The 14758-nt window shown below is 34.9% G+C and overlaps 1 protein-coding gene across 1 annotated transcript in view; it reads right to left on the reverse strand.

The window, feature by feature from the left end:
- Positions 1-7125: 7125 nt before the first annotated feature.
- LOC123538788 (NACHT domain- and WD repeat-containing protein 1-like) overlaps positions 7126-14758 on the reverse strand; it is a 69158-nt gene continuing 61525 nt past the window's right edge. Inside the window, exons 21-22 of the mRNA XM_045323166.2 lie at positions 13569-13885; positions 7126-8326 (exon numbers count right to left, since the gene is read on the reverse strand). Of these exons, the coding sequence (XP_045179101.2) occupies positions 7954-8326; positions 13569-13885 (690 nt within the window). The 3' untranslated portion in view covers positions 7126-7953. The remainder of the gene's footprint in view (positions 8327-13568; positions 13886-14758) is intronic.

A 14758-nucleotide genomic window follows, 5' to 3' on the forward strand; every position in this document is an offset into this window, starting at 1 on the left:
GTTGCAAACTAAATATTAAGCATGCTTACATCTGACTTTATTTCAGATTCAAAATGTTGACCCCTGGTCCTGAGATTGTTAACCTGAGTTTGGAAACCAGTCTGTAATCTCTAACAGCTGATTGGTTGGTTTTTAACACAATCTCAAACTGATCAATAGCAAGCTTGCAATCTCAGACTGGTTTCCAAACTCAAAGTTTTATGAGCACATACTTAAGTTTTGAGTACCAAGATAAAAATACACTCAACAATGTTAGGGTGATCATTTATGTAAATAATACAACTCACGAAAATTAATAACAAAAGATATATCACAGACTTTCACAGTCCACCTTAGTGTTAACAAATTAAATGCCAACTTGGCACCTAAACTATATAAAATTAGACATACATGTTTCTAGCTGAGGTAAAGAATTGAGATTGTAGGTGTACACAGAATGAAAATAGATTTTTGTTCAACAAGAAAAACAAGCAAAAAATTTAATATTCTGAAGAAACAATGTAAAGCAGTATCATAAAAGATTATACAGAATATACACTGTCTTACAATAGCCCGTTTTTTCATAAAAAAAAGTCATGCTCTTTTGGCCTACCTTTAAACTTGGCCTTTATTGTCTTAGTTAAGGTACCATGCTTTGGCTTACAATACATGTAAGAGTTTTTATTCATTTTCCTATGTGCCTGAGTTGCAAAAGCTGAACAATGAAATAAAGTTTCAAATATACATGTACATTAATAATGGTCTTGTAAAAATATTCATTGTACATTTATATGTACTGAGACGTTGAGTTGGGACCTCAATGGCCAACTGGTTAAGGTCGCTAACTTTGAATCACTTGCCCATCACCTCTGTGGGTTCAGAACTTCTCTTTAGGTGTAGTATTTCTTTCATGTGAAGAAGCCCATCCAGCAGCCTTGTGGAAGGTCGGTGGTTCTATCCAAGTGCCGGCCTGTACCTTAAACAATGCTCAGAGAGGAACTTGAGGTCTTCCGTCGTCATGTAAAGCTGAAAAGTTGCCATATGACCTATAACAGAGTCGGCAACAAAACCCAAATCCAAGAAACATTCAATTAATTTTTTGCAGATACTAATTAACATGAATTGCGGTTTTCCCCTTGTATGCTACACTGCATTTGTCTAATAGTATTTATTTAATATATAACCGGTTCAACTTCTGAACAATGAACAGGATGTAACCATCTGACTGTATCAATTACAAATTTTATCAATGTACCATTTATCTGAGTCTGTAGACCAGACTCAACAACCCAGCAGCCTATTGGTTGTTTCAGCTAAGAGGTGCATTGACACTTAGACTCTACCTACTTTATTTATTCTTTCTAATAATTACATCACTTAATTTTTTGACTACTATTTTCCAAACATTATTAATTTAAAACTATGAGATAGTTAACTTGGCAGCCTCTGTTTCAATATTTGAAATTAAATACAATATAACCTCTGACAAGAAACACTGGAGTAAGGTAAACTTTAAGGATCTTATATTACCGGTACTATAAATAGAACATACAGCAGTTATACCATAATGCAATGCGCGAATTGCGGACAAGGGAGTGTTTTTATATAGGTATAATGAATCATCAACTATCTCAGTAAACTTCGAAGGGAATCAAAAAATGTAGCATGCCACCTGTATAAAATTGTCACACCTGCTAACAAAATAAATAAAAGAGATGAAACAATCACTAAGTAAAGAAAAATATTGGAATGAATGCAAGGAATATATACAAAATATACAGACATATTATTTTAACAAGACGATTCAAAACGGGCCGACTAAGCAAATAAAGAGCATTGTTTTAAAAGCATGTTGCATGCATATTACCCCATATTCTGCAATATTAACTGTTAAAATTTTAATAAATTACAATTATATTTTCGAATGCGACACACTGACGAGCACTTGTGGTTAAAACTTTTAATGCTAAATCATTTTGATTTGTGTCGTTCAAAGAATGCATAAGCACAATTAAAACTAGAAAATGCTTTTGTAAAAAAGCGCATGTCTCCCCAAATGCAAAGTCCTATAGGCAAGAAGTCAATAGGGGTCAGGAGCGAAAGTCAAAGAGACACTGATGGTTGGCTGCAATAGGGATCATCTACTTGGCATGTCTAGTCATCCCGCTAAATTTCAACACTCTGGGCCTAGTGGTTCTCAAGTCACTGTTCAGGCTCCTGTGACCCTGACCTTTGATCAAGTGACCTCAAAATAAATAGGGGTCATCTACTCTGAATGTCCAATCATCCTATTAAGTTTCAACATTGTAGGTCAAGTGGTTCTCAAGTTATTTCCAAAAAATGATTTTACATGAACAGGCCACTGTGACCTTGACCTTTAATTGACTATTAAATCAATAGGGGTCATCTACTTTGCATGTTCAACCATCCTATGAAGTTTCAACATTCTGGGTCAAGTGGTCCTCAAGTTATTGATCGGAACTGGTTATCAATGTTCAGGCCCCTGTGACCTTGACCTTTAACGGAGTGACCCCAAAAACAATAGGGGTCATTTACTCTGTATGAACAAACATCCTACGAAGTTTCAACATTCTGGGTTGAGAGGTTCTCAAGTTATTGATTGGAAATGGTTTTCCATGTTCAGGCCCCTGTGACCTTGACCTTTAATAGAGTGACCCCAAAATCGTTAGGGGTCATCTACTCTGCATGACCAATCATCTTATTAAGTTTCAACATTCTAGGTCAAGTGGTTCTCAAGTTACTGACCGGAAATGGTTTTCAATGTTCAGGCCCCTGTGACCTTGACCTTTAATGGAGTGACCCCAAAATCGAAAAGGGTCATCAACTTTGCATGTACAATCTTCCTATGAAGTTTCAACATTCTTGGTGAAGTGGTTCTCCAGTTATTGATCGGAAATGGTTTTCAATGTTCAGGCCACTGTGACCTTGACCTTTGACGGAGTGACCCCAAAATCAATAGGGGTCATCTACTCTTCATGACCAATCATCCTATGAAGTTTCAACATTCTGGGTCAAGTGGTTCTCTAGTTATTGATCGGAAATGGTTTTCAATGTTCAGGCCCCTGTGACCTTGACCTTTGACGGAGTGACCCCAAAATCAATAGGGGTCATCAACTCTTCATGACCAATCATCCTATGAAGTTTCAACATTCTGGGTCAAGTGGTTCTCTAGTTATTGATCGGAAATGGTTTTCAATGTTCAGGCCCCTGTGACCTTGATCTTTGACGGAGTGACCCCAAAATCAATAGGGGTCATCTACTCTTCATGACCAATCATCCTATGAAGTTTCAACACTCTGGGTCAAGTGGTTCTCTAGTTATTGATCGGAAATGGTTTTCAATGTTCAGGCCCCTGTGACCTTGACCTTTGACGGAGTGACCCCAAAATCAATAGGGGTCATCTACTCTTCATGACCAATCATCCTATGAAGTTTCAACATTCTGGGTCAAGTGGTTCTCTAGTTATTGATCGGAAATGGTTTTCAATGTTCAGGCCCCTGTGACCTTGACCTTTGATGGAGTGACCCCAAAAACAATAGGGGTCGTCTACTCCAGCAGCCCTACAACCCTATAAAGTTTGAAGGTTCTAGGTCAAATGGTTCTCCAGTTATTGCTCGGAAATGAAGTGTGACGTACGGACGGACGGACGGACAGGGCAAAAACAATATGTCTCCTGGGGGAGACATAATCATAATTACAATACCTACACGCATTTCATTTAAACAAGTAATTCACACAACACAAGACGCAAACTTGATGATGATCCCCAATGAGGTGGTTGAGATGTCAGCTGTGGTCGGTGTCCGTCAAACATTTCCTTATCAAAAATATATATTTATGCATGATTTGGTAGAAAAACAAGAGCTGTCGGAGGACAGCAAAGCTCGACTATTCAACAGCCTTGTCAACTGAATGAATACAAAAGTCGAAAAATGGGCATAATATAGTAAACAGGAGGGTCATGATGACCCTGAATCGCTCACCTGAGTAATAGGAGTCACATGTTTCAAATGGCAAACTGATGCTAAAATATTAGAAAGAAGATCAGTAGGTCAAATTCATGGTCACAAAAAGATCGGTATGCAAAACTGTACATGTCATCCAAATGTCAAGGCTGTATCTTAAAAAACAAGAAAGTAGGTCAGTAGGTCAAGGTCAGAGTAAGGTGACCCGTAATCACTTGGGTACATCAGGTAAATATGATTAAACACTCTAGGAAATATGATCTGAAATTTTTTATTAATTCTTTTCCTACATAACTCGTATAACAAGTGAGCCCCAGGGCGGGGCCTCTTTTTATCCCAGGAGCATAATTTGAACAATTCTGTTAGAGGTCCACTTGGCAATGCTACATACCAAATATCATCAAAATCCTAGGCCTTTTAGTTTCAGACAAGATTATTAAAGTTTTCTCCTATATAAGTCTATATAAAACTTGGGATCCCCGGAGTGGGGCCGGGCATAATTTGAACAATCTTAATAGAGGACCACAAGGCAAAGCTACATACAAAATATCAAAGGCCTAGGTCTTGTAGTTTCAGACAAGAAGACGTTTAAACTTTTTTTCCTATATAAGTCTATGTAAAACTTGGGAGCCCCGGGGCGGGGCCTCTTTTTATCCCAGGGGCACAATTTGAATCATCTTTATTGAGGACTATTAGATGATGTCACTTGCCAAATATCAAGGCTCTATGCCTTAGAGTTTTGGACAAGAAGATTTGTACAGAGTTCTGCATGGAATGAAATTCTTTTAACAATTTAGAAAAGGGACATTCAAGGGTCATTCCTGTGAAGTTCGGTGTACTTCTGCCCAGTGGTTTTCAAGAAGATTTTTTTAGAAAATGTTGATGGACATACGACGGACGACTGACACCGCACGACGGACATTGACCGGTCACAAAAGCTCACCATAAACCTTTGCTTCTGGTGAGCTAAAAAGCAAAACGGTGTTATGGAACCTACATAGAGCTTATCAGCTCATGACAGTGGACAGGTGTGTGAAGTTTCAATCCATTTTCATTAGTGGGTACCGAGATACCAACTAACATATAAGAATTTAACCAAACATTTCTAAGTTGAAAAAGGTGCATAATTTTGTAAAATGCGAATAGAGTTATTGATCCTTTACACTGCATGTCATATCATGACAGTGAACAAGTGTTTGAAGTTTCAATCCTTTCCCATTAGTGGATACCCAGATACCAGCTTACATACAAAAACTTAACCAAAAACTGCTAAGTCGAAAAAGGGGCATAATTTTGAAAACTAAAAGGAATAGAGTTATGGGACCTGCTTTGTGCATGTCAGATCATGACAGTGAACAAGTGTGTGAAGTTTCAACCGATTCCCATTTGTGAGTACTGAAATACCAGCTTACATACAAAACCTTAACCAAAAATTTCTAAGTCGAAAAAGGGGAATAATTCTGTAAAAAAGCAAAATAGGGTTATGGAACTGTTCAATGTAAGTCAGTTTATCACAGTGAATAAGTGTGTAAAGTTTCAGTCTATTCCCTTTAGTGAGAACTGAGATACCAGCTTACATACAAAACCTTAACCAAAAGTTTCTATGTCAAAAACGGGACATAATTTTGTAAAAAAAAAAAAGCAAAACAGAGTTATGGAACCTGCGCAATGAAAGTCAGTTTATCACAGTGAATAAGTGTGTAAAGTTTCAATCCATTCCCATTAGTGAGTACTGAGATACCAGCTTACATACAAAACCTCAACCAAAAGTTTCTAAGTCAAAAACGGGACATAATTTTGTAAAAAAACATAACAAAGTTATGGAACTTTTGCAATGTAAGTCAGTTTATCACAGTGAATAAATGTGTGAAGTTTCAATCCATTCCCACAAGTGGTTACTGCGATACCAGCTTACATACAAAACCTTAACCAAATCGGGACGCGGACGCGGACGCATGGGCGAGTCCAATAGCTCTTCTATTCTATGAATAGCCTAGCTAAGAATGGTGTTGCATTAGATTAGCAACATGTTTTATCAGATAACATCTAAATATTACTACCAAAAGTCAAATATCTATATGTCACATTAAAGGGTCATTTGTAATTAAACACAAAATATATGTATATCACAGAGGTGTTAATTGTTTCAACGAAGAAATGAATATGTGGCCGAAAATAATAATATGTGTGACAGTTTACTTTATAATTTATATGTTGTTCATCCCATTTCGAAATTTCAATAAATCTAAATCATGCGATCGTAAGATTTCTTTTTACATTCACAAGTACAATGTATCTAATTCATAAACATTTACGGAAGAATGTATTTTTTTTACAAAAATATAATGTTAATATACGACGGTAACTAAAAAGAACAATGTCGATTTTTTTATTGTTCTGTGAATACATTTTTGTTTTAATTAACGCTTTCCATTTGGTATCAATACATTTTTTTCCGAGTGATTCTATTTTTTCTAAATATTCTTTTTAATACTGGATGTGTCACAAAATGAACAGAAAAATATAGTAACATCATCCATTCATACATATAATTATATTGATGAAAAAGCGGTATGTTATTTATAACATGGATATAAAATTAAGAGTTTCTCGGCTAGTTTATTGAAATTAAAAGTGAAGAAAAAACATTTGTTTGCGATGAACAGGCCAGAGACCTGAACAAAAATAACGAAATAAATCTATGGTTTACTTATGCTATTGTACAATGAATGCACTGATTGTTTGTCCGCAAATTCAGTCCTGTGCTATATTTAGATAGCAGACCTTATAGATGACGTCACAGATCCTTACATACAGGAGTGTGCTATTAAAAAAGATGATTTTATTCTTCTTTCTGTTTCGATTTTCACACTAAACAGAAAGTAAATCTACCTAAACCCGCAACTACCAGACGTCTCAAGGCTTTGATTTATTTATCCACACTGTTCTGCGGGTTGGAAAACACCTGACTTTCTTGCCTACAATTAGTAACATTTTCAAAGATACTGTAAATTTAAATAGCTGATACACGTAATGATGTCATAATATGCACATTTAACTCATTTTCCATAGGAAAAGTAAGGTATTCTACAGATATCTGTCTTTTCTCAAGTAGCAAGAAAGTGAGATTTTGGTGTTACGTTTCCAGTGATTGTTACGGCGAATTGACACAAAATAGTCATATATTGCCAAGAAGTCATACTGCAAACGCCAACTGTAAAGCATAAACATTGATGTAAAAAAGTAAAGCGTAACAAAAAACATCTATGTAATAATGTATAGAACACTATGAATAATGTAAAACATATCTAAAAACATCAATGTAAAAATGTAAAGCATATATAAAATCAGTTATGTAAAAATGTATATACGTGTGTGTTAACATATCAGCTGCAAACATAATAATATTGTCTCCCAAACTTTGCTGTTTTATATCGGTAGCTATACAGTCAAACCTGTATGTAAAGACCGCCCTTGAGGAATGGAACAGACTTTCTTGACAGGTGGTCTCTCCAGTACAGGTAATGTTACACTGTTAATGGTTAAACAGAAAGAAAAAATATAGTGGCTTTTATGTGGTTTTATAGGCGCGACCTTTTTCTGAGGTCGTCTTTATCACAGGTTCAACTGTATTCAAAAGGAATACCTCCAGGTGAACATAAAAATTTCAAAATACTCAAAAACAGGAAGTAACATCTCTTAAATATCAGACATCATTATCAACACTATTCAGGTTGATAATTTTTTAGTATGAAACAAACTTCTATCCAGTACTTTACATCACACTCCTATTTATATAATAAATTATACATTGCATAACTCTTTTTGGGTACTTTTCTACATATTTTACAACCCTTCTGTTTCAGATTAATGCCTTGAACTCACTGAATCGTTACCTTTTCTAAAATGTACTATTACAACTATTGAAAGCAATTTTTATATTTTGCAAAAAAAAATATTATGAACCTGGAGACGTGGTCTTTTAAGTTTACATGAGAGAACAAGACCGACTGTTAGACTCTTGCTTGACATTTTGACCGCTAAAAGCCAAAACAACTGCTTGTGCCTGTGGGGTCAAGGTCACTGCTTTTGTATTTCCTGCCATTACATTGCGCAGTGATTGGTTCGGTTTTAAAATGGCGACGTTTGAAATACCCTCTGGGACATATGCGACTGTTCCGATTTTCGGGGACATATCTACGGCATTAATCTGGCAATTTGTCGGGAATGTTGCAATCGACACGACTCTCTCAAAGTCCCATAACACTAGTTGTTTATCCCTGGAAACAGTTAGGATAAATTTTCCTGACACATCAAACTTTATGCTGTTAACGAAATCCATGTGCCTCGTCAGCTTGAACCTGAAAAGAAGAAAGACTCTGTTTACTTTGCATACTTCTCTGAAATTTAGTATAAAAGTACAACATATACAATGTGCACTACAAGTTAACAGTTACAGTTGTGTAAGAAATGACACATGAAAAACTAATTTTATGTCAAAGTGTCTTTAAGGACACGTCACGGCTGAGATATTTTAGCATTATTGCAATACACAGTTGGTATTAAAATTGTGTTTCCAATACAAGTGCTCATTAGATAAATCCTCAATATCTATGTGAAAATAAGTGGTGTGTTTTGTATGACTTCAACGCTGTGAGTTGCTCTTATTAGTGACAAATGACTGAAACAATAGGAATTCTTACGTGATTTGGATAGACAAAACGACAGTAATTAAGGTAACAATATATTCTTTTAGTTTTTTAATTTATGATTTGTAAGCTACAATATAGAAGAGCCATTTTAAGAGAATCAAACTGGAAGATAGAAATAACAGCAAACTTTTAATTACGTCATGCGTCATCATACACCTGTCAAAATTTGTCATTAGTTTTCCTGATCTGTCAAAATTATTTTTATCTCTCCATTCTTCATATGCATTTTTCTTTGTAAGTATTTTGGTAGGACACTGTAGTGTGTAACTTACTTAACATTCCTATAAATATCTGTGCTGGAAATTGCTTGGTTGAGCTCACTGAAGTCACGTAAGAATTTCTATTGTTTTAGTTTATTGTCTGTAATATATGCACATGCCATTAAAAGGGCCATGAAATTGGCCTTAATTTTTTCAAACGTTTTTAACAGAGTTTTAACAGGTCATCATTAAAATTCACCCATTACTTCTTACTATTTAATGAGATTTTCATGACCATAGTTTTAATGCCATATATTAAAAAGCCATGAAATAAGTATATTAAAACCCTGGTAAAATATACCTTGTTAAAATGGCTTTGATGGCTATGAAAAGCTGCTTAAAATAAACCATTAAAATAAGTTAAATGGCTGCTTAAAACTCCTTGAAAATTTTAATTGGCATGAAATTAATGTGTCATTAAAAAGTACCCCTTAATTCCACATTAATAAGTTAATACTAATTGGGCCATTAATATTTTTAATACTCTGTTAATGGCCATTAATTATTAAAATTGATCAATGGTCTCATTTAATATGTATGATTCAATTTTAATGAGTTCGTTATATTTTAATGGCATATCAAATTAAGGGCCATGAAAATTTGCCATCAGAATTAGACATCTTAAGATAATCAACTTCATATTGATATTTGCCGGATTTATTTAAACTACGTATTACTACACACGTAATAGTATCTATACATATGTACTGTTTTGTAAAACGCTAGAAGAATAACAGCCTCGTACAAACATTTGTCATATTGTATCCTCATTCTGTCATATGGTCATATGAAATGAGAAAATACATGTAAATGGATATTATTTTGTATTGTGTTGTACTGAGAAGGGTTTACAGGTACCGGTTTAATAGATCAAGTGGCCATGTGAGTAGTTTTAACTATTGAACATTTTTATATTGACAAACATTCCGATCATGTTTTTATTGGTGCAGACATTAGCCGTCAGGTGTATTCAAGAAGCAACGGTTGATGATAATGTCAGCGCTCAATGGGCGATCACAATTTAGCTCTCCTTCAGTACTTTGTGCTTAGGTGCATGCACTTGAACAACTAAGAGCAAATGTTTGAGGGAATGCATCACAAGTAGCTCCCCCTAATCAAGCGTACCACACTCTTTGAGTCATTGAAACGAAGAAGCCATTGATCTGCCCATGCCCCAAATGAATTTAAATCAGACTGTAAATCTTCAAAATTATTTGTACTGTTCGCTTCTCTATAATCCTTAGTTTCTACTCAAGGAAAATTTGGAAATCTAAACTGGTCTGAACACATATTATAATGTATATTCCTTACCCCACCCACTTTCTTATATAAATGCTGATTATTTGGACAGGAAAAACAAAACAAAAAACCAGAAAAAGTGGCATGCATCAATACGTATTTACCCTTACCAAAATAATGTAGGTTGATCTTACCAAATAAATGAATATGTTTTCATCCGACTTTCATTGAAATAAATCCGATTTTTTGTAGGAACACAATTTGGCAAACATTTGAAAAAATGGCGTAACTGCATCAAGGGGAAATAACTTTAATGCAACTAAATATAACATCATGATATGTTATAGACGATGTGTGCGTAGTATGAATTTATTGTGATTAAAGTCCATTTTAGAACAATATGGAACTGGAATTTAAGCATTCAATGGGACGAGTGCAAGCCAAAAACAAACAAAATAATAGTTTTTGTGCTTCTGAAAGTATACGAATCACATTTTACAGAATGTAGGATTTAATGGGCATCAAATTGCTGTTAAGGGCCATTAAGTTTACTCTTAAATGAAATCGTACAGAACCTGGACATTTAATGGGCACTAAATCAAATCTAAGGGTCATGAATAATCCTGTTAAATTCAAAATATACAGAATTTCACTATTTTTTCAAAGCCATTAACTTTTTTATCTACCAAACTAAATTTTCAACGGCATGATTCATGGTAAACAAGAGCTGTCGGATGACAGCGCACTCGACTATTAGAAGAATTGATTGAAGAATGGGGTCAAAATATTTCCACAGATTTTCAGAAAAAAGAAAAAAAATGGATTAAACAAAAATGTTCCTGTATTTGTGGATTTCGATTAGTCTTGCACTAAATGGCAATGTGTGACTATGGTGGCAAATATCTTAAGTTATATGTCCACAAAGGGCCATAATTCAGCCAAAATAGTTGTCAGAGTTATGTACCCTTGCCTACAGATTGATATCATAATGATAAACAAGTGTTTAAAGTTTAAAAGCCATATGTCAAATAGTCTTCACAAAACATGGACATATACGAAAACAGAACCAATTTCCACGATTAAAAAGGGCCATAATGCAGCCAGAAAAGATGACAGAGTTATGTACTCTTGCCTATTGATAGAGACTATAATACTGAACAAGATATAAAAGTTTCAAAGCCATATGTCGAACACTTTACACAAAATATAAACTGATACGAAAAACTTAACCAAGATTTCTAAGTCAGAAGGGGCCATAATTCAGCCAAAATGTTTGATGAAGTAATGTACCCTTGCCTTCAACTGGACATGGTGGTGGTAAACAAGTGTTGAAAGTTTCAAAGCTTTATCTCAAAAGACTTTGTCAAAATGTAGAATGGTACGAAAAACTTAACCAAGATTTCTAAGTCAAAAAGGGGCAATACTTCAACCAAAATGCTTGATGGAGTAATGTACTCTTGCCTACAACTGGACATGGTGATGGTAAACAAGTGTTGAAAGTTTCAAAGCTTTATCTCAAAAGACTTTGTCAAAATATGAACTGGTACGAAAAACTTAACCAAGATTTCTAAGTCAAAAGGGGCCATAATTTAGTCAAAATGCTTGACAGAGTTATGCACTCTTGCCTATAACTGGCCATGGTGATGGTAAACAAGTGTTGAAAGTTTCAAAGCTTTATCTCAAAATACTTTGTCAAAATGTGGACTGGTACGAAAAACTTAACCAGGGTGTGACGCCGACGCCGACACCGACGCCGTGGTGAGTAGGATAGCTCTACTTATTCTTCAAATAGTCGAGCTAAAATGGGTGTTTTAATGGTATTTTAACATGCAACCCATTAATATTGTGAAACCTGTTAAATAAAGTGATGCAATAATTAATGGGGTTAATTAACGGTTTTTCCTATTTTAATGGATATTTTACAGGGTTTTAAACCATGTTTAATGGTATGTGCATCCAGTAGCGAATAAAGGTACCAAAATATTGAAAAGTGAAAACTTCACAGGTCGCTCAACACGACAAAAACGAAAATGTTGCAGGCTCGGGTTGATTGAGCCTGTTCATGGACGGTAGTGGAAACCTCATTATTAAGATAAAGAATCGTTCCTTTCTTATGAGAAAAGGAAACTATTTGGTTGAATTATTTTATTACTCAAAATAAAAACCAAATATCTAATACAATACTCTTTTATTATCAAGGATATGCACTGATACTGATAACGATAGTTAAACATACATATGATAATTATTGAATTAAATTAGATAAAGGTATGTTATTGACAATTTGGGAGTTGATCGACCGCCCATGACTGCATCTAGTTTCTCTGTCAACATTGTCTTAAGGATCATACTGCTGAATATTTCTGTTGAGAGGATTCCTCCGAAGTATCAGTTCCCGCCTTCGAGCATTGTGATAATAATTCAAACGTGTAAATAGTTCTGACATTACCGACGGTGTAGCTAGCCAAATGTGCGAGAACTGCACGAGATAATTGGTATTTATATTATATCGAATGGGTACTAGTATCAATAGGAACCAGTTCAGATCAGCCAAGCGTAGCAATATCGACGACTCGTTATCTAGCAATAGCAGGCGACATTTTCCCATACTAGCAGACGGTAATTTAACAGGCGACAATTTGAGAAAAAATAAATTAAATTATTTTAATTCTAAAATAATTTCAATTATTACATAACGATTTTTGGAAAGTACTGAATATTCTGTTTTTCTGTCATTTAGAAGAAATTGAAAACGTGATACCATCTTAAAAGATGTTTAAATGATTCAGCTATAAACTGATAATTTTAACTCTTTTTTTTTTATTAAAATCTCATAACAGCCAAACCAGTGCTTTTCATAATGGCCTAAATTCACGTTGCTTAACGATGCATGGTCAGAATTTAAAATCGTAACTAACAGGCGCGTGCAACAGCCTTTAACTCAAGGTACTGTAATTTTGGTAACAATCGCGTTGGTATTTTTCCTAATATTTCAAAATAATAACGCAAATCGTGAACACAATAATATCAATGAATATTTTTTCTACACAATGTCATAAAACACCATAGATGAGGTTGCTAACCATGAAATTGCTAGATAAGGCCTACGCAAAAATTTTCCAATAAACACTAAGTGAATATGAATGTCAAGGTTGATGCTGAACGGTCAAGCAAATATAGATAGATTTTATAAACGGTTAAGTTTGAAGGCCTACAGCATGCTATTCATACAGAATATAATCTATAACATCTTCATGAAATATGTTAAAGGTCCGAACAGGAAAGTTTCCTAAATATACAAATGCAGTGGCAAATCGACCTTTTGGAATGAGGTCAAGGTCATTGTATACCAGTCTAAAAGAACGAGGTTATGATTATTTCTAAGCACATACTTGCAGGAACCATCCTTCAAGGACCAGACATACATGGATCGGTAACCAGCCGACAAAACAGTTGTATTATCTGGTGAAAAAACCAGTGCGACAGCTGCTGACTTTTGTTGAAGTCGAAAAACACAGTTTCCTTTCATGGTGATCACATGAACAGCTCCATTGCTCGAACCCATTGCTGCAAATTTATCATTTGGGCTTATTTCGCAGCATCTAGCTACACTCATCATTCTATCCATTTTTTCATATTCTACTGCAGGAATGTTTCCTGGGTCGACTAAGTCAACAACGAGCGGAAAATCAGACAAACTTGAAACAATCTATAACAGAAAAACAGAATTATCTTAAAATTCTAGAATTATATCGTTACCATTATACAAGAATCAAATAATAATGAAAAACTCATTGTCAGATTTGCTGCCCAAATTTATTTCTGTTTGATGAAAAAAAGTAATTAAATTTGTCAAAACAATTAAAGTGATGCATTAACAGTTCTAATGAGAAAAGTAACAAGAGCTGTCACAAGAGGCAGCGCACTCGACTATTTCGATGCTGGATAATGAAACTGGGCACATCTGAGGAAACTGGAGCTGTCGCTGGAGTGTTTAATGACTCCAATGGCGGATGAAGATATTGCACAATAGCTTCAGTCTTTGTCAAAAATATTAAGTAATAAGAGAGGTAAAGATAAAGTGTATCAAAACACTATATAAGTATAATTCTAAGCAAAAGGGGGCATAGTTCCGAAAATATTGGTGCAAGAGTTATACACCTTGTGTCATATGATGTGGGTGATGATGTGGCACAACTGCTTCAAGTTTGAATCAAATCCATTGTGTAATAACTGAGATTTAGTAAAAATGCATCAAAATTAACCTTAAATTCTAGTTATGCACCTTGTATCATATGATGTGAGGGATGATGTTGAACAATTTTTTTAAGTTTGAATAAAATAAATTCAGTAATAACAGAGATAGAATGAAAGTGCATCAAAACTTAAGCAAAAAGGGGGAATAATTCATAAACAACAGCTGTCACAGGAGACAGCGCGCTCGACTATTTCGATGCTGGATAGTGAAACTGGGCATATCTGATGACACTGGAGCTGTCACTGGAGAGTTTAATGACTCTAATGGTGGGTGAAGATATTGCACAATAGCTTGAGTCTGTGTCAAAAATATCAAGTAATAAGA

The sequence above is a fragment of the Mercenaria mercenaria genome, chromosome 18 (genome assembly GCF_021730395.1).
Source record: "Mercenaria mercenaria strain notata chromosome 18, MADL_Memer_1, whole genome shotgun sequence".
Lineage (NCBI taxonomy): Eukaryota > Metazoa > Mollusca > Bivalvia > Venerida > Veneridae > Mercenaria > Mercenaria mercenaria.